The sequence below is a fragment of the Neopelma chrysocephalum genome, unplaced genomic scaffold (genome assembly GCF_003984885.1).
Source record: "Neopelma chrysocephalum unplaced genomic scaffold, ASM398488v2 Primary Assembly neopelma1_25, whole genome shotgun sequence".
NCBI classification, from domain to species: domain Eukaryota; kingdom Metazoa; phylum Chordata; class Aves; order Passeriformes; family Pipridae; genus Neopelma; species Neopelma chrysocephalum.
Window position 1 is genome coordinate 33,080,063 of NW_020897694.1, and position 26,013 is coordinate 33,106,075.

The 26,013-nt window shown below is 36.9% G+C and overlaps 1 protein-coding gene across 4 annotated transcripts in view; it reads left to right on the forward strand.

Moving 5' to 3' along the window:
* HERC2 (HECT and RLD domain containing E3 ubiquitin protein ligase 2) overlaps positions 1-26,013 on the forward strand; it is a 108,540-nt gene that overhangs the window by 16,484 nt on the left and 66,043 nt on the right. For 2 of the 4 annotated variants that reach the window (XM_027674833.1, XM_027674832.1), the window contains exons 4-15: positions 3,055-3,192; positions 14,818-15,037; positions 17,291-17,391; positions 18,146-18,302; positions 19,097-19,207; positions 19,538-19,709; positions 20,290-20,463; positions 21,068-21,256; positions 21,892-22,043; positions 22,875-23,032; positions 23,700-23,813; positions 25,178-25,429. In XM_027674833.1, coding sequence (XP_027530634.1) covers positions 3,055-3,192; positions 14,818-15,037; positions 17,291-17,391; positions 18,146-18,302; positions 19,097-19,207; positions 19,538-19,709; positions 20,290-20,463; positions 21,068-21,256; positions 21,892-22,043; positions 22,875-23,032; positions 23,700-23,813; positions 25,178-25,429 — 1,938 coding nt within the window. Of the gene's footprint in view, positions 1-3,054; positions 3,193-14,817; positions 15,038-17,290; positions 17,392-18,145; positions 18,303-19,096; positions 19,208-19,537; positions 19,710-20,289; positions 20,464-21,067; positions 21,257-21,891; positions 22,044-22,874; positions 23,033-23,699; positions 23,814-25,177; positions 25,430-25,505; positions 25,567-26,013 lie in introns of those variants that run through there. The other 2 variants (XM_027674834.1, XM_027674835.1) reach the window with 2 other exon arrangements.

The following is a 26,013-nucleotide window of genomic DNA, read 5'->3' on the forward strand; positions in this document are numbered from 1 at the left end:
GGAAGGATGTGTGAACATGGCTTGCAAATGTATAGGCATGCGTTCTTCCCTCACAAATAACTATCAGTTGAAGTTTACATATATATACACACACACACACATATATATACATACATATATATATACACATATAAGAAAACGCTTTGACAGAAAACAAATTACTGTTTCGTATTGCAGCTGAAATACTTCCTGAATCTGGGACTACCAAATGCTGATTTAGAGTAGTTGTGAAATACAGCCCTTGCCTAAGCACCCTGTGTGACTTTTTGCCTTGTGAATGGCAACATCTGTGGAGAAAAGTGTTGCAGGCTTTCTCTTTCTACTGAGAGATTCCTAATGATACCCGTTCATTGGCATTTCAGAGCAGTACAAGACCATACTGCAATAGGTGGTGGAGGCAACTATGTGTCTTTTTTTCATCATTGATTATGAAATGTAAGTTCCACTTCTAGTGCTTCCTTTTCATCCTCGGTTTATACTGGGTTGGGCTATGGCTGTCTAAGATAATGCACACATGGTGAGCTACTGCTCTCTGATTTGGGAGCTAACTTCTAGTTGAGGATGGTTACTACAGTTGCTCAGTTTTGACTGGGTATGCCTACCTGCCTCAGCTTAAACCAAAACATAGTTAAGAGAAAGTTCTTTCAGGGAAATGTTACACAGTTGTTTTCCCCCACCGCTATATTCACACTTCACTTTGAGAAAAATTAAGTTAAATCAGGTTGTCACAGTGCACTGTGGTTTTGCATGCATTTTTTTGAAAACTCTTGTAACTTGTTACTTTGGTCCATTCTGGCTTTGCTCAAGATTTCATCCTTCCTGCCCATCTTCCTGAAATATCTTTGGGTCTCCCTTTTTACAAATCTCTTTCATAAGTGTAACTGAGCTTCCATAATTATGTCTGTGTTACTGCTTTTGATTTAGACTGATACCAGCTTTGTCCCTTAGAGGGCAAGTGGTTTTTTGCAAGTATAGTGAACTGTCTTTTAATAAGATTTTTAGCTCAGCTCCTTCCCACTTTTTCTCTCATTGCTCCCCTTTCCTGTTCATGCAGACAAAAAATTCTCCTATGGATTTACATGTCAAGGTTGTTTACAGTACAAAGCTTGAGTCCCACCTGGATTTGCAGTGAGGAGCTGGACTAAATGACTAAGTTTTTAGTCCTTGGTTGTCATCCTTTGCCAAGGATCTATTTAGAAGCTGCCTGCAAAACAGTGTCTTGGCACAGCACCCTTCTACCCACTAACTAAAATTCCAGACCTTGTGAAGTGTGTCTCTAGCTGTGTGGGTGAGTGGCAAAACACAGATTATGGTGTTACTGTGGAAATATTCTGAACCACTGGGGCTGAACAGTGTCCTTAGTTATAATGGATTCTGTACCTCTGGTATTATTTGCTTGTGCCTTTGAATAGAAGCAGCTGGATTGAATCACATTTTTGGACATTGTTATCACACTGATGACTCATAGGCTGTTCCTCAGTGTTCGAGGGAGACAGTTGTACCCTCTATGATTGCCACGTAAAGAGGGATATCCAAGCTGCATTTTCTTATTCTCAAGTGACTTTGTTATCTCTTTAGCTCACAGTCTCAGTTCTGGCATGGATACTGCAGTTACCTCTCTTCTTCCTTTTTTCCTGCTCTTCAATCTTCATCTTCCACCTCCTGAGTACTTCTGTCTGACAGATTAGGAAACGCTGGCTTTAATTTAAAACTTGTATAATTAAGGCACCCCAAAAAGGTTTATTTGGGATGTGCTGTTGTCTATAGCCTAACAAATTTTAAACAAAGAGGTAATCACAGATCCAGTTACAACCAGATTAAGCATTAATTGTCTGTCAGGCCAGATGGAAAGAGTAGTTGAATGTTTTTGTACATTGTGATAGGTGTATTTTGTATGTTCTGAGCCTTGAACTCACTCTCTGTCAGTGTGAGACAGGCTGCAGTCAGATGTTCTGTGTCTGGCTACAGCTGTACTCCTCATTATTGTCTTCTGAAATAATGCTGGTACAAATGCATTTTTTCTGGGGATGTGTGGGGTGAGATAGGAAAACAGACAAAATACTAGTGCTTATCTGACATGTTGTAGCTGGGACATTTAGGGAGGGAGTCTCTCTACACTAAATGGGGAGATTGGAATGGAAGACTGGCCAGTTGTAAGAGCCAGGTGAAAATGGCTGAAACTAAACTCTTCAGGGATAAGTTTCAAATGCTGGACTGGAGTAATTTTGGATGATATTGTTTGAAAAGAAGATCAGGGTGAGGAAAGCTGTTGCCAACATGTCCCTTAATTGCAAGGCAATCTTATGCATTGAACTGACTAGAGTATGGATATGGAAATCCATATTCCCAGCATGAATAAGGACAGATGTCCAGCTCTCTAATTCTGCTGTGTTTAGAAAATTGGGACTTTCATGGAGCCTTTGATTACAGAGATAAGTGAGTAATGTCTGTGTTCTGTCTTTATGAAAGTAGTCTCAAAAGGATTGCAAATGCTGTTTTATTGCTTGGGCAGAAAATGGTGGTATTATTTTCATTACTTACTGGTAATTACTAAGATGCTGGATATATTACAGATGTTGAAATACTACTGCATAAAAGTAATGTAAATGCCAATATATAGCTCTCCATGATTTTGAAATTAAGGCAATTACTATCTTTTTCCTGTGTTGGAAATGGAATATAGAAACAGGTAAATTCTATGGAAATGCTGATAGTTGGAAGCAAAACCTGACTTAAAGTGCATCCTTTGCAGTACTGTGTTGCAAATCCATTGCAAGTCTTACATGACGGTATCGATATTAAATGTTCATCACTCTGAGGAGATTACAGTGGGGATTTGTGGGTTTTAAGGTCACTGTCTTACGAAATGTAAGATGAGACCTAGCACCTGTGACAGTTAACATGGTGAAATACTACTTCCCCCCACCCTGTACTCTTAATGACAGACAGTATTGCTCTAAGCTTGTGGGCTGGGTATTTCACCTTTACATGTCTAATCTAGACCTGAATTCAAAGGGAAAGTAGCTTAACTCGTCTTTTTTTTGTTTCCTTTAGATGATAGCACTGAATGCCAAACTGCATCAAAGAAAGAAGAGCAAAACGACAAAGAAAAGAAAGATGAAGAAGAGACTCCATTGCCCACTTACAGGGCCAAATCGATTGTTGAGAGTTGGGTGTGGGGCAAACAACCAGGTATTACAGCTGTTTTGGTCATTGTCACTGAAGCATTACGTATTCTCTATTGATCACTACTTTTGTAGCATCAGGAAGTAATTGCATCAAATGTACTTGCTGACAGATGCATCTGTTAGGTTAGTGAAATAAGTTGGATAAGTGGTTAACTATGATTTAAATAAACATTTACTATAATTAATTTCAGATATAATTAGACTAATAACTTGAAGAGTCAATTTGCACCTTTCGGCTGCTTGAAGGAGTGATAAACTGACTTGGAACAAATGAAGTTATACAATGAAATGTTCCAATGTCTTCAGAATATTTCTTTTCAGGTGAAGACATTAAAAAGAAGTCGCTTAGTTTATGAAGCCTGAATGTTGTGCAGGCAATAAAGGTTTAATAGGTGATTTTTCACTTTGATTTCATGATCTGGGAGATTGAGTGAATCATGGAAGGAAGGTTGAAATGGTTAATTCAATTAACTGTTTGTCCTGACTTTTGTTGACAGTAAACTTACCCTTTGGTGGCAGTGGAAAAATGGTTTGTATGTTCACATCTTCATGTGGGGGTCTATAAAACATTGATTTTGATATAGAAGCCAGTTAAAGTTCATGGCTGTTTATTACTGTAGATCAGCAGTTCATTGTCTAAAATAGTCCATGTTTAAAAATAGCAGATCAGAAGAAGCTTCACTTCAGTGGTTTGTTTTACAGTTCTGGTGCACGATGTTGCCTGATTCAGATGTTGGCATGTACAAACTTCAGAGACATCTGTTGTGCCACTTGTCCTTTCCCCTCACCCAGAAGCACTTGAAGGTCCCTGGGAAAAGTATTATGTTTTCAGTGCCAGAATCTGCATCTGTGTAGCTCTGTTTGCTAGGGAAGCTGTTTGTTTGTGTTGAGCCACAGGTCAGCTGCCAGTCGTACTCTGCTCTGTGCCAGCCAGCTTGCTCCCTTTTCTTAAGGACAGGAGGACAGATGGATGTGGTGTCACTCTGGTAGTGGGACAGAATTTTGCAGTATAGGAGTAATGAAAAGAATTGCCACTACAGTGGAAGGGGAGCGAGAATTGAATATGTTGAAGAGATGTAAGCAGAAGGTCACATTATTTATGTTTTATATTCTTATTTAATGTCTGTTACTGAACAGTAAAATAAAACTATTTATGAAATGGTAGCCTAAATGTTAAGTGTCTTACCAAATTTCTTCCGTCTGACCAAGGTGTTTGGGACAAAACCTGGCCTTTAAGCTCACCCTTCAACTATTTCTTGAAAAAGCAGTTGTTCAGAAAAAAAAGGATGTATGTGTGTTTGGAGTTGTCAGAAAGAAATAACGTACTGTATTATAGTTACTTTTAGTGTTTATATATAGTGTGGTTTATTGGCGCACATTCTAGAGCTAACTTGTGAAGACTTTATAATTTGTCAGAAATAAATTTGTATTCCCTGGTCTCTTTTACCATTTGTGCTTGAAGTTTGTATCATCTAACTGTGACATAAAAATCCTTAAAAAATACTGCAAACACTGCTGCAGTGTTAAGGGTGGCTTTTGTTCATGATAGTAGGTTACCTTGTTAATTTTTGGTTTGCATTTGTCAGAAATATAGGTAATAGCTGCCTTTTGAGCCATCCTAGCTTTTTTTTTGGCTTGATAATTAGTTTGGAAAAAATGACAGAGAATCAGTTCAGTTTTGATATTTTGTATAAATGTTTCATAAAATGAGAAAAACTCTTGTAAGCATTTCTTCTGTCTTCCTTCCAAAAACCAAACTTTTAAGTATTTGCCTGTCAAAACCATGAAGAAACTTTTGAAAAGAATTGTTTCTTAACTATATCATTGCTGATCAAGTAAGAATTAAAGACTTTTATGTCTTTAATTTAATGTTTTCATTTATGTTTTGTATTCCTTTAAAAGAAAGGTATAATTTGGAGATGTCAGATGTAGAGTTACATTACAAAAAATCTGAAGAGGCATTTAAAGTCTGTGTTTCAGGTCAATGCACTGAGGTATTTCTAGTGAATTTAATGATTTACGGTCCTACGTTATGAAAATAGCAACTAGGTATTCAACACTGCATATGTATGTTTTAGAGTGCTGTAATAAAACCTTTTTTGCCAAGCATGGAGGATCATGCTGTTGCACTTCAGCAGGCTAATCTAGGTCAGTGGGCCTTGTGACATCCCTCCCCCAGGGTCTTACTATTCCAAGTACTGTAAAAATCTGTAAGATAGTAATAAATACATGGGTAAGTAATTATTTGACTTTAAGGTGTTTTTCCTTCTCTTTTGCATCTTCCTGTTCTTCTATTTCTTATTCAGCTCTTTTCTGATATTAATGTTGAACTATTCAGGCCTCATTTGTGATGTGAATTCTCCTTTAAAATGTGTTCCCCCTGTCGTATTTGTACCAGGTTGAGTATGTTCATAAAGCAGTTCTTATGATTCTTCCTAAAAATCTCTGTTTACTACTTTCATCAGTTTTCTTTTCTGGAGATACTTGATTTTTAACATCTTGTATGAACTGGAGAGTAGTCCAGGTGTTCAGCCCTAGTAGGGGAGAAAAAGAGGAAACCCTTTGAAGTGGTTATTCAAAGCCTACAGAAAACAGAGTGGTATTTCATCTTCTTGGGCTTCTTTTTCTTAGTGGTGATATGCTTAAAGTTGGCTCTATTGAGCCAAATGAAAGGACAGTCTAGTCCAATGTCCTGACAGCAGTGGCATAAATAACAGTAGCCAAGCGAATAATGAGGTTCCATGTTTATAATACATTGTCTGTAGCCTATTGTCCTTGAGACAGAGGTGGTAGTATGGGGCAGTGAGAACGTGCATTTGAATTCCATCCACCTCCCCCTTTTATTTTCCTGGAACATATGTGTACATGGCATAACTTAATATTTTTAATATACTTATGTTTAATATTTTTTATGTTGATTTTTTTCCCCATTAATTTGTCTAATCCCTTTTGAACATTCTGAACTTTTAGCATCCACAGCTATTTTTGTGTAGCAAGGAGCTTTGTAATTCATCTGTTTATCTTGTGAATATTCATCTTCTGGTCCTTGACTTGATTTTGGCATTTGTTGGTTTCACCTAATGCCCTGTTGTGGAAGAGAAAGTGAGTAGTTGTTCCTCACTTCTCCAGCACTGGTGGGGTGGATTCTTTGGGTTCCAAGAATTCTGGCATAATCACCTCCCAGTTGTATTTTTCCATCACCAAAGATCTTATTTCATGCAAGTTCTTTGCATATGGAAGCTATTCTCTTAGTTCTTCCCTCTGGTTTTTTTTTTTTCTTTTTCCTCTATATTTTTGTACCAGAGAAGGTAGGTTGGGAAATGTATGTGCTTCTTCAGCTGTGGATACCTCATGGGTTTCATGAAGTGGTATAATAATCTCTGGTTTTTGTTTTGTCTGTCTTGATACCCTGTTTTTCCAGCTGCTGTTGTACAGCGAACCAGTTTCTTCTTGAATTTACTATGCTACAGTGCCAAGATTTTATCCCTCAGTGGAAGGTTGATTTGAGACCTTTTTATAGGGAAAACTGGAATTTTTGTCTCCCTTCCTCATCAGTGCACATCTAACATTTTACTGCTGACTAATTTAAGTGCCTACATGTTTTTGCAGTTGGCCGTCGTCTTTACTGATGTAGTACCCACAGACTTCATGGCCCAAATATTTGTCTCCATTTTGACCCAATTTTACACATTTCTGTGGGATTTGCTGTTGTTGTTGCTTGTAGTGTATGTAGGCTATTTGTTCATAGTCCATATGCATCTTTGTCAGTGCTAATGGTTAGAACCCTTAACATTTAATATATGTCACTGTTGGGTGTTTATTTCTAATGTCTTCAGTACACACCATGCTGTTGTAGATATAAAATCTGAGAAATTTGAGTATTTTTGATTTCCATCCAAAAGAGCAGTTTTCCCTTATTCCCTTAAGATGAATCCTCTTTGTTTTTTTGTTTTGGCAGTGGTGGTTTGGTGTGTTGGGTTTTTTTTTGTTTGTTTTTGGTTTTTGATTGTTTTTTTTTTTTTTCCTCCTGTCTTGAAAGGAGAAATAGCTAAATCTTTCTCAAAGTTTAGAATTGTAGAGCCAGATGACTTTGTGGATATAGTTGAGTATTTAATACCACTTGATGTAAGGTAATTTTTATTTCTTGAAAAAATTAGAAACAGTTCCACTGGTGCAACAACTATCTGTCTAAAAACTGAGCTTTACAAACAAATAAATTGTTATTCAAATTCACTGTAATCTGATCTCATTTCTTATGTTTAAGATGCTAAATATTGCATACTTACAGACAAAGTTAGTTTAAAGTCACCTTAATTGCTCTCTGACTAGAAAATGCCACTTTCTACTTAGAAGTTTCAGTAGGGGTGCTACTGTTCTGTTTCCCCTCAGGACAAGAAAGTAAATGAGGAAATAATCTTAATGCAAACGTCCTTAAATGAATAAGCAATGTACAGTTGAAGTGAGGATATGGGTTTTTTGTGTAGTCAGATCTGGTTTGTATTAATGGTGCATTAATCTATTATGATGGTAAATCAGTGTCATGGTGTTGCACTTCTGGGGTTTCCTCATGTGTGAGTGAGGGCTTGTTTACAGGCAGTGCTACATCTTGTTTTCCGATATTGTTAGTACAGCTGATTGCACGAAGAAATGATTTAGAGTCAGCACCAAACATGGAAGATTAAAATTAACCCTGTGACTTCAGTGGGCTATTGTTGAGTTATCTGTCATTAGCAACTGCAGTTGACTCTTCCTGTGTTTGCTTTGTGAGAGAGCAGGAGATATGCAGAACTTCCATCCTGTAAGGGGCTCCTAGTTACATGATTAAATCTAAATTTATACTGTGTATGGAAGGAATTAAAAAGTAGTCATGGCACTGAAAAAACTTGCTTTTAGCCTTCTTTATTTTGATATTTTCTGTTTTTATCAAATTTCTTGATCAATACTCATTTGACTCAGCATTTGTAAATCTAAAGGATGAAATTTGACCTCTCCTGTTCTACATTTCTCAGAACTTCTCCATCCCTGTTTTTTTTCTTTTACTTTCTTGCCACTAGAAACAGATTTTAACTTGCCTTCATATCATCATTGCATCCTGTTCCCTCTGCCCCTGTTTCCTCTGCCCCAGCTTGAAACCACTTGTTGAGCTCCAGATAACTGTTTGGTTGCTACTTATGCTCTTATAAGGGGGGGCGTATGCATGTGTGTGTTTTTATACACACACAGGAATTTCAGTTCTTGCTGTTTTGTTCTGTGTATCATGAGTATTTGAACATCAATTTAAACAGGTTTTGCTGATGACTTAAAACTTGGAAAAATATAGAATATGCTGAATCAGAAGGGACCCATCAGGATGCAGTTGAATTCCTGGCCCTGCACAGGACACCCCAAGAGTCACACCAGGTGCTTGAGAGCGTTGTCCAAATGCTTCTTGAACTCTGTCAGGCTTGGTGCTGTGACCACTTCCCTGGGGAGCCTGTTCCAGTGCCCAACCACCCTCTGTGAGAAAAACTTTTTCCTGATATCTAACCTAAACCTCTCCTGGCACAGCTTCATGCCGTTTTCTCGACTCCTGTTGCTGATCACGACAGTGAAGAGATCAGTACCTGCTTCCCCTTGTGAGGAAGTTGTAGACTGCAATGAGGTCTCTCCTCTGTCTCCTCCTCTCCAGGCTGAACAAACCAAGTGACCTCAGCTGCTCCTCATAAGGCTTCCCCTCCAGACCCTTCACCATCCTTGTGTGTCCAGCCACATAATGAGATGGATTTTGAATGCACATGCAACTAATCATTATTTCTCCTGCTGAATACTAATAAAGTGAAGTCTGATGGTGGTCATGTTTTTAATTGGGGAGCAAACTTCAGAAAGCTAAAAGCTAAATGCCCTTTAGGCAATATATTCTTTGTTGGTATAAAATAACTTTGGGAGCATATTTAGGTTTGTTTCTGAAGGAAATCATGTGTATGTGACTGCATTTTTGTCCTTCCCTCTAACTTTTGAATTCACTTATTCTACAGGCTTAGAGGGTCATTAGAAGCCCGTTAAGCCAAGCCAGCTGCATCCTTTATCTCCTCTTTGTCCAGCAGAAATAGCACATAGTGGAAGGGGAAAGAAAAGACAAAATACAAATTTCTCTAGGAAATTAGAGCACATTAGTTCTGCTGATGACAGGAATGTGTGCTCATTATAACAGTAGATTCCTGCCAAATTCTGTTTGAAATGTGTTTGCAGGTCTGAAATCTCTCCACACTGTAACATCTATGTTTGCTGTTACTAAAGCTTGTGACTCAACCTAAGTCCTTGAAACTTTTCAGTCTGATATTGGCATTTTTAAGGTGCTTAATTTACCAGTCAGAAGCCTGTGGTGTTCCCTAGAAGAGCTGAGGAAACGATGAAGCATGTTAAGTTGTTTCCTTGAGCTGCTAAAGCAGGAGCAAATGTACCTTAGGACAGGTAACTTATATTAGGCTCAGGTCAGGTTAGTGTTCTGGCTGTGGCTAAGATGGTTTAAGAAGTCACTGTCTTCTTATTTTGTTCCATGTTTTGCTCAAATATCTAAATAACCTGTCATTTCTTAATACTGTTCTACCAAAAAGTCATGGTTAGACAATTCCACTGTTTTTTCCTTCTAATGCGGAGAACTTTGGGCAGGAAGAATTAAGAAGTGCAGACGTGATTACGTTAATTGTTGAGGGGAGAGAGAGATGTGATAAATTTGAACAGAAGGTGGTAAAGCCCTTACCTGTCTCTACTGCAGCCAGCAACATCTCTAACTATAGTTGCCAATTAACAAGTATTCTGCTAATGGTGATTTGAGAATTTAAACTGGTATGGTATGACTTCAACTCCTACAGTGTAGGTACAGATAAGGTAAATAATGTGTCTCCACCCTCACAGAATAACTGGCAAAGTATAGCATTGCAAGGGATGGTTAGCATCAAGGGCTGGTGTAGTGACATATGAACAGTTTTGTTTAAAGAGTTCCCTGTAACCTTCTCAGATGAAACTTGAATCGTTACTATTAATAAGCTATTCTCTCACTAGACTGTTTAGTTCATTGGTAATAAGTGTTGCTTAGACTTGAGGGTTTATTGAAATGAGTTTCACTGGGTTGATTCCCAGATATATTTAAATCTTTCTAAAGATGAACAGAATTTTTGTAAAGATAAATTTACTTATGACACAGGAGAAAATTTAAAGTGAGGAAGTATATAGATATATCTCACTTAAAAATAGCATTACTTTTAATAAAACAAGGCAGTCCTTTGTTCAAGCCTTAGCTGTCTGAGTTACAGGACTACTGTGACCTGTTCCAGCCTTTACTACACTTTGTATGTGAACTTTATTTTACGTTCTTGAAATACTAAAGGAGTTTGTATAAAGTATTTAAGAGTAGAGTTATTTACTTTTAGTAGAAAGCCTTCCTAAAATTGTAGCCATTTGAGATTTTGAAGGCACAGCAAGAAGGGGTAAAGAAAATAATTTAATTACAGCTAAATTCAGTAAACTTAAATTTATTCTTTATGCAGGTTATCTTTATATGGCTTGATCTTGGTGAGGCTAAATGATATTTTCCATTAAGAAAATTTTCATGCAATGTTTCAGTATTTGAAAATAGTGTATTGTAACTGAACAGTTCTTCATCTTGCTAGTTTCTGAATGCAAAGACCTTGTGGGTTTTAGGGCTAATCACTTGAAAAATGAATTTTTTCCCAGCCCTTTTTTCTTCATAAAAAGTCAAGACAGAATTTTAGTTGATTCCTTTTCTAGCTTTTGTATTGTCTTAATTTGACTTAATTTGTTGACATTGACTTCACTGACAAAAAAGCAAAATAACTTACTTTTAAAATCCCTTAACTTTAGGAAGTGCTTTTGTGAGGATTTTTTCTGTGAGACATTGCAAAGTCTGTGGAACCATGGACTGTTTTTGTATTAAACCAGAACTAAACCTTTGAGGTATTAAAAACCTACAGTGATGTTGTCTTTTTTTTTTTTTTTTTTTTTTGTCAAATGAACCAGCTGTCCTGTCAGATCATTGAATAGGATGTTGAGCATATTACAGGTTACCTCTAGTATGTATTACTGAACCATTAGGAATTAATTCAGTAGGTGCTGCTATGAAACTTTTTCTGCAGACACACAGGACTGTGTGTGTATACAATGGCCCAGCTCTGTGACTGGTACTGCTGATGTGCATACATGGTATGCAATGTAGGATTCTGTTTCTGTTCATTCAGAGTTCATACAGTAGATTGTGTCACCTACTACATCGGCATGGCTGGGATGCTGATAACGGCAGGGCTGTTGCCCCGAATGTGAGCTCGCTGCCCAATGCACAGCACCAGTTTAAACACCAAGACAAGGTGTCCCTATTTCTTTATTCTAGTTTGCACAAAGTAGGGAGCTGGGTGGTAACCCAACAAAAGGCTGGCTCCCCAGTCATCAAAACTTTACGCCATCTATATGTTTTGGCAAACAGAAATCACGGTTCACTGGTTACAGGTTACATAGTTCTCTTATTAATTAGTGTTCTACCTTCTATTTGTTAAATGTTTGTCTCATTTCTCATGCTACTCAGACTGCATGCTTGGTCTTTCTCTTCTTTTGAGTCAATGGGTTTCTTGAATCAGTGGATCGTGAGTCGGTGGTCACAATCTTCCCCTGCCAGAATCATCTTTTATCTAGTTGGAGTTGATTTCAGCACAGTTGCTGAGTTAACTTTTTAGTTTCTTCCTTATCTTGGGAGTTCTACCCCATGTCCCCGTGGCCTGTAAATTCTGCATTCTTTGTGTCCACTCTCAGTGGCACATCTTTCTCCCCAGGCTTTGTTAACTCCCTCTCTGTCTGAGATCATTGAAGCATGCCAAGCCCTAAACCTTAACAAGGCAGTTTTAATAACAAGTAATTTATCTTTGTAACACCTGGACATCACTGTGGCTGATTGAAAGTGGTGTGAAAGGTATGCAGTTATAAACTTTGAGGAAAAATTCCTCATAAAATAATTGCTGGAGGATTGTAGGTGGTCTCTGCCTGTCCCAAGTAGTACCCATGACATATGTTTAATAAGCATGTTATTTTGAAATGAAGGCCTTTTCCTCTAAGTCTTCAACTCTCAGAAATAATTTTAGAGGGTATCCACAATTGGATTACTTGCTAGCCAGGAAGGAAGGATGAATGCTGTATCTCTGTATTACTTGGCAGGCTGCTGTGTCTAGCACCTAGTGCTTGTTTTCTGTAGCACCATACACAGACTCTCTTCCCCAAATGTAAGTGTTAAAGTCCCTTGTTTTTTCTTCATTGACTATTTCTTTACTTTTCCTGTAGGGACAAGAGACCATAAGATGGGGAATGAATTGGCAGGAAAAAATTAATTGCCAAAACTAACACTTAGTTGGTTAGAGCCTGGTACTAGTAATGCTAAGGTTGTTGGTTTGATCCCTGTAGGAGTCATTCAACTAGAGTTGGACTCAGTGATTCTTGTGGGCCCCTTCCAACTCAGAATATTCTGTGATTCGGTGATGTTAAGCAAAGTCTCTTTGTGAAGCAGAGAGCATGGTCATTTCATACTTTGTTCTTATAGACTATTGGTATTTAGAGGTAGATAGGACTTTAGTGTTCAGGAAGAGAAGGAAAAAACTCAGATTTTTATGTCTTCCGATGGTTTACTTATCAGTATTGACCATGCTCCCTGAAGTATATACTGCAAAATGGGTTTTTTTGCTTACAAAATAAAAGTTAGGGCACACCTAAGGTAACAGCAGCAGTCTCAGAACATGTAGTTTATATTTTGTGGAATGTTTTACTTTGCTATTCTAAGTAATGCTAACACTGCAACTGAGATTTTTTCCCCTCAAAATTGTATTAAATGAAACAAAATTTGTTACATAAGCCTGGAGGTATACAGAAGCTTCAGGCTAGGTACTGATAGTCATCTATTAAAACTTTCACGTTAACTTCTATATGGCCATAATGTTAAGGGGCAGTATAAAAGCCAAACCAAAGGAATCAAACATGCCTTTGACAGGCATCTGTTTTATTTATGTGTTACTTTACACTGTGATCTGGAGGAGCCTTATGTACGTAACTTCCTGATATTCACCTGTGCCACAGAGTTCTTGGGAGATTTAGTAGAGCTAATATTAAGGACAGCGTGGCTTTTTGTCAAATTTGTTCATTTTGTTGTATTTCTTGTTGTTTGAGTCAACATGTATAATTGCTGCAATTGCTTTCGTCTATGAGGTCTAGACTGCAAGGAACACATTTTAATCTATTCTTACTTGGTGAAAAAATAAGTTGTTCCTCATAGTCAGGTAGAAAGATATGAATTGCCTCAGGGAAAGGAATCTAACACATTATGAAATGGTGAAATGTGAGTAGCAATGTTGGAAACAGGCTGACAGCAAACCATAAGTGACTGTGCAATGTGATCCCGTGGCAGAAAAGGCTGCTTGAATTCTCTGCTGGGTACACAAAGATGTGTTGCAGAGTGGGGACAAAACATTGAAATAGTTTATGCAGTTACAGCTGCAAAAAAAGTTATGCCTCATTAGATAAAATTTTCAACTCTAGAGACTACCATAAATGTATATAGCTCGGAGGCAGCTGTTCCAAAAAATATGTTGGTTTTGTATGGTTTTGTGGTTATTTTTTTTTAAAGTGTGTCCATCTTCTCATAAGCCCTGTTACATATATGCAGACATATGGGGTTTTTTCCCATACGCCTTAGTCAGGTGTCAGTTAAAACAAAGGTACTTCTGTGGAACAGCCAGGCAACAAATGTGGTTGGCTTGGGGACAAGTGCAGTAATTCAGCACAAAGCAGAGTGGGGTTGCCCAGTGATCAGACTGTTAATGACAGGACAGAAAAGAACCCCTCTAAGAACGCACTTCATTGATATTTATCCTGTGAATTAAAGCTACACAGAATATAAAAATAGTTTCCACATCTCTGTTTTAAAGTGGTTTTGTTATTGTTGACACTGTACTTCTTTTAATCAGTTATTATATTACTAGGACTTTGGGCTGTTGAATACTTTCTCTGATTAGTGAGCAATTAATTCTCTAACATTGGTAGATAAGTCAGATCTTTTATTTGCTAGTACTTGCAAGCATCTTAAATTTCTGACATTATTTGCTTCAGAAGCGTAGCAGCTCTTGGCAGTGATCCTAGCGCTTCTGAGAGTAGTTTTATAGCTTTTGAGAAACTTAAGATAATGAGTATAGCTGCAAAAGGAAAGCATATCCTTGTGGGGACATGCAGGGGACTTGCCTGCACTCAGAAGTCTGACTGAGGTTGGATGGTGATAAGAATTTGCTGTCTAACTTGTTTTTTTGAAACACATAACTATTTCCTGTGTTTTAATTTCAGACATGAAATATAAAGGGCTAGATATGTTTATACAAAACCAGTTTTGATAATAACCTTTGTTGAAACACCTGTTTAAGTGTGATTGTGATTATGTTGTACTGTGGATTAGAAATGTGCACATTATGTATGGGAACAGGGAGTTTCACTGGGTTCTGAAGTTCAGACTTCTGGTTGGTTTACAGTTTTCAATTTGTCTTGATTTTTCTTGATACTGTATGTAACAAAGATGAACAGCCATAAAAGAATATCTTTCTCTGATTCTCAGATGTGAATGAATTGAAGGAGTGCCTTCATGTACTAGTGAAGGAACAGCAAAGTCTGGCCACACAAACTGCTACAACAGCTCTATCAGCTATGAGGCTAAAACAGCGGCTGGTTATCCTGGAACGATATTTCATTGCTTTGAACAGAACAGTTCTTCAGGAGAATGTCAAAGTAAAGTGGAAAAGCAGTAGTGTTTCTCTGCCTACTATGGATAAGAAAAGGTAATGACATGCACAAACAAATTAATACATTAGAAAACTCATAGAAAGGTTATCAACCTGTGTGTCAGCGCTTGATGTGATGTGTTCCTCCTTGAGAGACATTAGCAGTGAAGAAACTTATTTCTTGAGATGGTTTTACCATATTAAGTAAAAAGTGGTGTTATCTGTGTTATGGTTTGAAGCTGGCTCCTTGCCAAGTCTCCAAACTTCACCACAAGAAATCCCCCCCCCCCAAAACAAGGGAGAAGAAGAAAAAAAAACAAACCAAGAGAACCGAAACAAGAGAGAGACAGCTAAAGTTTATATATATATATATTTACACTTATATTAGTTATATACAATTGAAATATATATACAATTTCAGAAGGGAAGGGGGAAGGGAAAAAAGGAACAAAACCAAAATAAAAAAAAAATATATATATATATATATATATTTCGATCAATAGCCCAAGATCTAGCAACTAAAAGAATTAGCAAAAGAATATCTTACTACTCTCCTTGGGACAACAGAAAGTCGCTCTGGAACGACCGCCAGCAACCTCCGTCTCCCAAGGTCGGCAAGACCTTACCAGACCTCACTCCCCAACATGACAGACTCAACAGCAGGGAAACCAGCACCTCCAAAGCTGCTGGAAGGGAAGAGGGGCGAAGGCCTTTCCTCCTTTCTTCTTGTACTTCGGCTTATGTAAAAATTGTAGGGAATACCGGGTAAATCTGGACACTTCCTTGGTTACAAACTGGTCACTAAGGAAGGCCTAGACTAAACTACCACAATCTGCCATGCAGTTTTCTTTCTTGCCTGATGCTTTCTTATAGTGTCTCTGTACTGGTAGGTTTTGATTGTAATACATTTCTGTAGATACTATTCTTTTAGCTATACGCATACTTTTATCAAAGTATTCCTTTTGTTCTACTCAGCTAGAAAGTGTGAAGAAGTCTGTTTCAGAAATGGTGCTGATGGAAGTTACATAGTTTGAATAATGCTGATATGTTTTTGTCAATATTTACTCAGTTAAGGCACATAAATTTAAAAATGCAAATACATAAAAGCTGAACATAATTTTCTGTAGTGTGGTTGAAAAATGATGTAATTATACATTTTATATGCAACAATTTCAAGAGAAGTAATGGAATAAGAAATTATCTGATTACTTTCCATGACTAGATAGCTATCTAGACCTAAAAATAGGAAAATCTCTCAGATGAGGCATTAAAGAATCTGTTCAGTGGCTGAACAAGATTGCTCTCTGACAGAACAAGCAATTCAGCTAGCAAAGTTTTTATGTTACGTTGTCTCTAGCTTCAGATATGAAAGGAGAGTGTAAGTAGAAATCATGATTAGTTATTATGGAATTGGAGTTCTGACAATGATATATTTCTCTGAATAGAGTTCTCTAGAATTTTTTTTTTCAGTTCTGATTAAAAATAACACTGATATGTTTAAGTTATCGGATTGCTAAAAATGAGAGTATAATTTTTTTCTCTTTTGGAAAAGTCCTAAGCAATTCACTTTGTAATCTCACATTAGAAGGAAATAGAATTGTTGGTTCAGTAGTGGAAGCTGTAGGGAGTCTCCTGTTGTTAAGTACAAAGGAGAGCGTACTTAAATTAATGTGATTGTCTCCATGAAAAGAAAAGTTAACAGCAGTGTATGTAAGTCCAGTGGGTATTAACAAAAGTTGAAGCTATCTCTCTTCCATACACACACCGATACAGAAGCTGCAAAGAGGGATTTGTGACATTGACTCTTGAATGGAAAAAAAGGGAAAGACAAAATGGGTGGAATTAATTACCAATAATTAAAGTTTCATAAAAATCTGTAAGCATAGTTTATGCAGTCCAAATTAAAATATAAGCTTAATGAGTAAATAATGAGTACATGAAGTATGTTATGTCTGTGTGTTTTGAATACAGCATCATAATTTCACTCTCAGTAACTATGGGCATTTTTCTGATTGCAGTCAATTATGCCAGTCTGGTTTATTTTTTTCTATGTGGAGCTTTTTGATGTTGGGCATTGAATTGGTGCTTTGAAGCAATTGAAGTTGAATGTTGTCTGCTGATATTTTGATGTTGTTCACCTTCATTCTCAAAGCAAATACAATTCTTTATAAAAATATTGTGTAATCACATACGCATGCATATGGCTAAATTATAAAGTTGTTGAATATATGTTATACAAAGTTTTACTAACATAAATATATTATTATAATATAAATTATATTGAAAAAATGCTTATATAATTTTATTTAGCCCAAGACCTGTAGGTAAAGGTGTAGAAGGACTTGCACGAGTTGGATCCCGGGCAGCACTTTCATTTGCATTTGCTTTCCTTCGTAGAGCCTGGAGGTCAGGTAGGTTTACACTTGAGCATGTTGCATATATTTTTTGTTTGTTTATTCAAGCATTTGTGTGTATTAAGTATTTGCATAGAACTATACATTTATAAGTGATAGATTTGCATAATTGCATTTATGTTCATGTGGTGCTATGCCCAACAATGCTGTTGCTGATCGAAGCCATCCAGGCCCGTACCAATGCTGTGTTGTGCTGGGATATTTTATACTTATGAGGGCAAATGGGGATTTCATGAAGGGGAATGTATTTTTAGTGCCAGATTTCAGAAAAGTTAAATTTATTCTTCAGGCAAGGTCAATCCACTGTATTACTACATGATAGTGGCAGCTTAGAAAGGGTGTGAAGTATGAAACTTGTGTTTAGTTTGTGTGCTTGTCAGCGATTGTCAAATTGCAGAGGTTGACAGAATTGTCACCTGTGCCACTTTAACCTGCCTGTTTGTCTCAGTCCACAGTGTTTGTTCAGATGGCAGGTGGTTGGCTTAATCTTTGTCCAGCCAGCCCTATTTCTTCTTTTGATTTCCTCAGTGGATACATAGTGGGATGAGTTGGTTTAAGAGTTGTTATCTTACTGAATGTTTTTTTGGTGAAGATTTCTTCAAGATCTTGCAGTTAAAATGTTCATGTGAAAAATCAAGAACTTTGTATATGTTAAATAACTTGTAATCTTGTGGTTGAAAAAGACCCCCACAAAATATTGTGTACAGCAATTTGAAGATGGGAATGTAACCATTATTGCTGTGTTCCTTAGGTGAAGATGCAGACCTGTGCAGTGAATTGTTACAGGAATCACTTGATGCACTGCGAGCTCTACCGGAGGCGTCCCTTTTTGATGAAGGGACTGTATCTTCTGTATGGCTGGAAGTGGTAGAAAGAGCTACTAAATTCCTAAGGTCTGTTGTGACTGGGTAAGTTTCTTTTCTTGAGCATTGCTGAAGCAGCTGTTAAACAGCAAATTTGCATCTCTTAGTAGCTGGTGGTATAAAGATAGTAGCTTGCGGAAAACTAAAAAGATTGCATTCCTTTTCTGATGTTGTTATACAGGCAAGCAAAATATTAATGAACTGTTGAAATGATGCTTTTTAAATATGATTAAATTATTGTAGCTGTTTAAGAAAAATCTGAGTTTGAGTATTCTGAATCACTGCGTGTAGATTTATCCAAAGAATAGTGTTTCACTAATGTAAATATATCTCATGGAGTGCTTTGGGAATACTGTGTATGTGCACACTTAATCATGCCTTTCTAGTGAAGTAAAATAATGCAGACTTGTGTGCATGAGGGAAAATACAGTCATATTGGACTTGAAGCCCTCCACTGCTTTTTCCTTTTGTTTAAGTAGGCTTAGAGTTACCTTTTTACATTAGTTACCAGAAATTACTTGTCTTTTGAATACTGGAATTACATCCTTACAGTAACTATGATGAAACATACCTGAATTTCACCTTGAAAAATGTTTTTCCTGTTCTTGGCATGTTTAATGGGGCTACAGACACTGAAGCTTGGGGTAATTTTAAAGCTTAGCTGCCACTCTAACACTTGATTTCCTTTAGAATGTTTGGGCTTTTTTACTCAGCTGCTTTCATCACCAGTTTTATAGTTTTCTGTAAGTTTACTGGTTCTTGGGGTGTTGTAGATCTTTTGATAAGCAATTACATATTATCTCCTATTACTTAATGTATACTGTTTGACTTTTAAATAGAGATGTGCACGGAGCTCCCAGTACCAAAGGGCCAGGAAACATTCCTTTACAAGACCAGCACTTGGCACTTGCCATATTGCTTGAACTGGCAGTGCAGAGGGGTACACTAAGGTAAGAAGCAGGAGCACTCCTGATTTTTAACCATCATTGTCTGTTGGAATGGCTTGAGTAGTACCTGTCTTCCGTTTCATGGGTTTGGGTTTAATGTAATAATTGTGGTTCAAAGCATATGAACCTTTTCTGTAACACAGTGGCGATTGAGATCTAATATCCTCTAGATTGCAAAATTGGTTTTTCATATTTTGATAATCTGTTTAAAATGGTAAGCCCTGACATCTGATATTGCAAAACTTTAAATTGTAGAAAGCGAATTATATGGATAACCTAAACCAATGTTTTTAGGAATACATATTAATAGATGGTGTTAACTCCCTCTTTCAGCCAAATGTTGTCTGCAGTGATGTTGTTGCTTCAACTTTGGGATAATGGAACAAGGGAAACGGATAATGAGCGATCTGCACAGGGAACAAGTGCACCCCTTCTACCTTTGCTACAAAGATTTCAGAGTATAATATGTAACAAAGACATGCCCAATACAGAGGAAGAGATTCAGGTACTTATCCTTGGGTTATTTGAAGGGGATGTTAATTATGTTGGAATCAAATTTCACTTGCCTGGCTAAAATGATTATAAAATTATCCAACCAAAACTGGTGGTGGTGTTTTCCAGGTAAAATGTAAATACACCACTGTTGTTTGGTTTTCATGTGTACATTGGAGTTTCTTTAGGTAGGAGGAAGGATGTCACAGTACGGTTAGAGGTAAACGTTATGTTTCATAGTTAATACTGTTGTGATAATTATCTGAGATGTGGCCAGGTAACTTCTCTGCTATTTAGATTGTTTTTATTTAGTTGTGTTTGGAGTTACTTGGACTGTGACTCTTTGTGCAAATTACTGAGGTTAATAAAACATAGTAAATCAATTTTATTATGCTTGAAACTTTATATTGTATTCACAATCTATTTTCTGATCGTGCATGTTTTGAATTTTTCTTTACTGTAAAAAAAAAAGGATGTGCAGAGTTAATTCATTTTCTCTTGTGCAGATACTCATCATGTCTAAGTAATATTGTGTATGTGCAGTGACATAGATACACCTTGAATTCTTCTGACTGCCCTTTTTTCTTTTCTAGCTCCTGACTTACCCTCTAAGTCCAAATGAAAGTTTTCTAAGGTATCTGACTTTGCCACAGGACAATGAACTGGCGATTGATCTGAGACAAACAGCTGTGGTGATCATGGCCCATTTAGATCGTTTAGCCACCCCATGTATGCCTCCTCAGTGTAGCTCTCCTACGTCTCATAAGGTAACTGTTTGCAATGTCAGATTTAGTAAGATCTTTTCTCTGAAAGCATAACTGATTTTTCAGAATGGAAGGAAAATGACTCCTAAGATTATTCAAATTTTTGATTTTCACAGGGTAACTCAGAGTTGCTGAAATCTGTCTTACTTTGGGTATTTTTTATTTCATCATCCCTTTTTCAATCAGCCTTAGAGTACAAATTTTACTTTTGGTTTGTGAACCATTCTTTCTTATCACACTGTGGCTAATTCTGCCATATTTTGAGCTGTTCCCTGTGTTTATGAGAGTAAATTCTCAAGACCAGACTTTATAAATGTTGGGGGTCTGACATATTAAAAAAATAAAGAAAAAAGTAAATGCTAAACTTCCCAACTTGAAAAATCTCTGAACAGTTTCTGTAGATATTTATAGCTCATTCAGTATCAGACTGAACTGAATATGATGCATGCAAGTCTTTATTTTTGACATCTTCTAATTAAGTAGGTTTTACTGACTACTGGCAGGAATGACTCTCAGATTTGAGTAGGTTTAAAAAATAATCTGCTCTATGCATGTTATTAAGTTGTGTACTTCAAAATTAGTACTTACAGAATTTCTTATTTTCTAGGGATCACTGCAAGAGGTCATTGCTTGGGGATTAATAGGTTGGAAATATTATGCTAATGTGAGTGGTCCAATTCAGTGTGAAGGACTGGCCAACCTTGGTGTTGTACAGGTTGCCTGTGCAGAGAAACGCTTTCTGATATTATCTAGAAATGGAAGAGTTTATACACAAGCGTACAACAGCGATACTCTGGTGAGAGTTTTTTACATGGTTTTAAAAATTTGTTCTCTTCAGTATTACTTCATAGCATAAGTCTGCTCCTTTAACTATTTACAGTTTTTTGGAAGACTAGGTGGAGACATGCTGATTTTTGTGAGCTTTTATGGTGTTGTATTTGAACTTTCAGAAATAGTGTGTTTTGTCTCTTGTATTGATTTGATGAAATCAATACTGTTTCTGTAATTTCTATCAGGCTAAAGATTATGGATAAAATAATTGCTTTTATTGGTATGCTGGCCTTGGTAACAACTTCAGAAAGTGGCAGATATGAATTTTACTTTGGTGATGTAACTGTGCCCCAGTTGAGTAGTTTCTCAAACAAAAATATACTGTAACGGAAGCATTTGTCACTAAGATAGCCTGTAACGTTAAGAGAAACACCATTTTCATATGTACTGAAGACATTATAAAAATGGGAACAAAATAATTTCAAACCATTGCTTTTGTCAGATTTGACCTTTTTTTTTCTTTATACTGTCACCTCATTAATTTGAGTTCAGATTTTTGATAAAGCCATAGGAAAACTGTACCTAGTTATTCTGTATATAGGCAAGTGAAGGAAATTGTCAGCAGTTTTCGTAACCATATTTCTTTTGCTTGGTTCACAGGGACCACAGCTGGTGCAGAGTTTAGCTTCCAGGAATATTGTGAAGATAGCAGCACATTCAGATGGGCATCACTATCTGGCTTTGTCAGCAAATGGTGAAGTTTTCTCTTGGGGTTGTGGAGATGGTGGAAGACTAGGTCATGGGGATACAGTGTATGTATTAAAAATAATCATAACATTTATTTGCCAGTGTTTTGAATTCATAGTAAAAATTACTTCGTTGTGTATTTAAGCATTCTCAGCATTTGACATTCATTTGTTTTATGAACAGAAGTTGCATTCTCCCTACGTGTTTTCTGTCTGTAATATTCCCAGTTCTGTATTAATGCTACTTTCTGAAATACTTGTAGACAGAGGGTGTAGTAGTGCTTGTACTGTTATTAGGCCTTTTATTAATGGTTTTATGAATACACAGCATATTTTCCCTGTAACATTGACTCACATGTTGGAGTGGGGTTGTCATTTTCTATGCAGTCATGTTGTACATCATTCCATTTTTCTTATGTGTCAGACGATGACATTACTGTCCTGCTTTTGCATAGAAGCAGTCTTCAGCAACAGTGTTGTGTAGGGGATGTGCATCAACAAATTTTAGAGATTTTAAGTGTCTTCCCCCAATGCTGAATTCCCTGTAAAGCAAGGGAGATACTACACAAGGGTTGTCAGTGTCATGAAACTAATTGTTCAGATACAGTAATTAAAGATAATGTTTTTAACAATGAAATATTTTTTAAAAGGATTGCATTAGTTCAATTGGAAACAAAATTCACAGCTGTTAGACATTCCTTCAGTGGTTTGGATGTTGTTGAACATAAATTTGAACTTAATTTTGGCTTGTAGCTCTGTTTATATCTTAATACTTCAGACTAGTAATAAGGCTTGCAGGTAGAATTGTAGCAATAGTTTCTAACAAGTACGCCACACCTTTTATTAACTACTCATGAGATCACCTTTATGGATGTATGTCACCTTCTCTTTAAATAGCCCCCTGGAGGAACCTAAGATGATATCTGCTCTATCTGGGAAGCAAGCTGGAAAACATGTTGTTCATATTGCATGTGGAAGTACCTATAGTGCGGCCATAACTGCTGAAGGAGAGCTGTATACATGGGGACGAGGAAACTATGGCAGGCTTGGTCATGGTAAGTTAGTTGATATCTTCAACCAGTCTTCGCGAACGAAGATTTTGGGAAAGGTCTTTTACCTTTCCAGCCTGCGCAATGGATTTTTTAGGTGAGACACAGCATGGACTGAACTGAGCCCACCCTTTAATCCTAAGGTTCATCTACCGGAGCCAAGTGAGCTTGGACAATGGCAGTGAGGTCCTCAGGACAGGACGTAGGTTTGTTTAGAGTGACCTTCTCATAGATGGATGGCCTCACAGGGCTGACGAGCTCCATCTGCCCGGGGGACCAGGAATCGAACCTGGGTCGCAGCAGTGAGAGTGCTGCATCCTAACCACTAGGCCACCAGGGGTCCCATCTTCAAATAAGTTGTTAAAGAATTGTTTAGTTCCTGTATCAAATGATCTTTCATCTGACTTACCTGAGGCTGATTTGAGAACCTTAGGGGGCTTCGTATGAATTGAAACCCACTAAATTTCTATGAGTTACCTAAATCCATATTAGATACCTAAGAAACCATATGGAAACTTAATCATGATGCTCAGATCTGAAAACAAAACCATACCAACACCCCCCACACCCATGTAACAAAACATCCAAAAGCAAACAAACAAACAAAAAAACACAAAAGAACATATTAGGCCTTCTTGATTTTGCTTCTCATAGAACTACTTTGTTTTTGCAGGTTCCAGTGAAGATCAGACCATCCCAATGCTGGTCACGGGGTTAAAAGGCCTCAAAGTTATTGATGTGTCCTGTGGGAGTGGAGATGCTCAGACTCTTGCAGTTACTGAAAATGGTTAGTAGCAAAACGAAACTTAAAATTTTGAGTAAGCTTATCTTTTCTTCCTTTCATTCTGAAGATACTTGTACTGCAAATACGCTTATTTCTAGTGGCTTGAACTTGGTAAGAATTTAAAGCTGAAATTCTTTTTGGGGAGATATATATGTATACATTTATACATTTTGCATACAGCGTATGCACATATATTTCTGTGCATAGATATGCAGTATGTTCATTATGAATGTGCAATGGTATATATATTTTATGATATATATATTTAAAATATCCATGTAAATATAAAATAGACACACAAATATTACATCTATGTACTTATGTGTCTACATTCTGTTTATTACTGTATAAATTTAGCAAACTCATGTTGTCACAACAGCCAGAATTTTGAGTAGGAGAGCTGCCTGCGTTGGCCCATTGGAAGTGCCAAAGAGAGGCTGTATTGAAATTCTGCTTCCCAACATCCCTGAGCAAGCTGTCTAGGGCGAGACAGCTTCGAAGTCCAGATTTCATTATGTGAGGTTATGCCCAAAGTAATCCCTTAGAAAGAAGATAGTTCTCAGAAGGTAGTTGTTCTTTTAAAATATAGCTGGTTAATACCATGTGCAGTATTTAAAAACTGAAACGTTTGCTCATAAAGGAAATGGAAACCCAGATTTTGTCCCATTTTTTCCTTTTGGTCTCTGCCTTCCATGCTTCCATTGCTTATGAGAATACCTTAGGAACTTGCTTATGCAGGTAGGGAATGCAATGCATCACAATGTAAAACAAGGCTTTCCTTCTGGACATGTGTGGCTTTCAATTTTTGGACCTTAATTTTATTTAATGCAGATACAAAATGACATGATTATTTCTAAGTTCCTACATCAGTCCTTAGATTTAGTAGTGTATTTCAAAAAACATGATAGACAATGGCACTCTTTGTTTCATTTTGAGAAATGCTTGAATGATAAAAACTGAAAATTAAAACAGGTTTTGCAGACAATTTGGCCATTTAATATGGAAAAGATTTTTCAAGTTCTTATAAATAATAAAGCAGTTTTTAACTTGGTTGATATACAGTAAATCCTATGCTTCATATGTTTTTAAGAAGGACTTTCAGTACACTGATGAATTTTCAGTACATATTATGTCTTACACTTTTTATGTTTAGTTTTACCAACATGAAAACTTTTCAAATCTTATTCTTCCTTCTTATTTTCAAAAAAATTAGAAATTAACTAGTAACTGCTATTCTTAAAAAACAATTTAAAAATTGTGCTTATTACAGAATCTCAGATTTTTAAGAACTTACTTGTCAAAATAGATAACGTCATTACATAAAAAAGCAGTGCAATATTTTTTGTTTTCTTTCTCTTGATTTAAAGGTCAAGTGTGGTCTTGGGGTGATGGAGATTATGGAAAACTGGGAAGAGGAGGCAGTGATGGTTGCAAGACTCCGAAGTTGATAGAAAAACTTCAAGATCTGGACATTGTGAAAGTTCGCTGTGGGAGTCAGTTTTCTATTGCATTAACCAAAGATGGTCAGGTCTACACCTGGGGAAAAGGTGACAGTCAGAGACTTGGGCATGGGACAGAAGAGCATGTTCGATATCCCAAACTGCTGGAAGGCTTGAAAGGTAATTATCAGAGCTGTGAATATTCCAAAGTTCTTTTTGCTGTTGGTGGAGTTTTTTTGCTGGACACAAATGAACTAAACTTAAGTATGATGGTACCATGTACTCGGTTGTATTTGATGCTTGTCGCATTGGAAAAGGTAATAGTGCACGTTTCCCATCATTTCTGCATTTATGCCTTTAAGATTTTAGCAGACCTGGAGACACTGTTATGACTACTTTAAATGTTGCTTGTCTTGTGTTGTCTTTATTCTTACTGGTTTTCTTTTATTAGGTTCACCGAAATGCTTACTTAAAGCATGTATTTTTGCATTGTCATGCAAATAAATATATATCATATGCTTAGATTAGGGCATGTGAATGGAATAAATGAAAATCACAGACAACAAGTAGTGTTAAAGTTGTGTATTTTTGACTAGTTTGTAGCAGAGTGAAGAGTATTTCTTTCATTTGTGAGAAATCTGGGTTCTGTAGGGGGAGGATGAGGAAGAAACGTTTTTTATTTTTCTGTCTTTCCTAAAATTGTTATTCATATGTGTTGAATGATCTAATTGAAAATAGCTTCTGAACTAACGACTACGAATAAC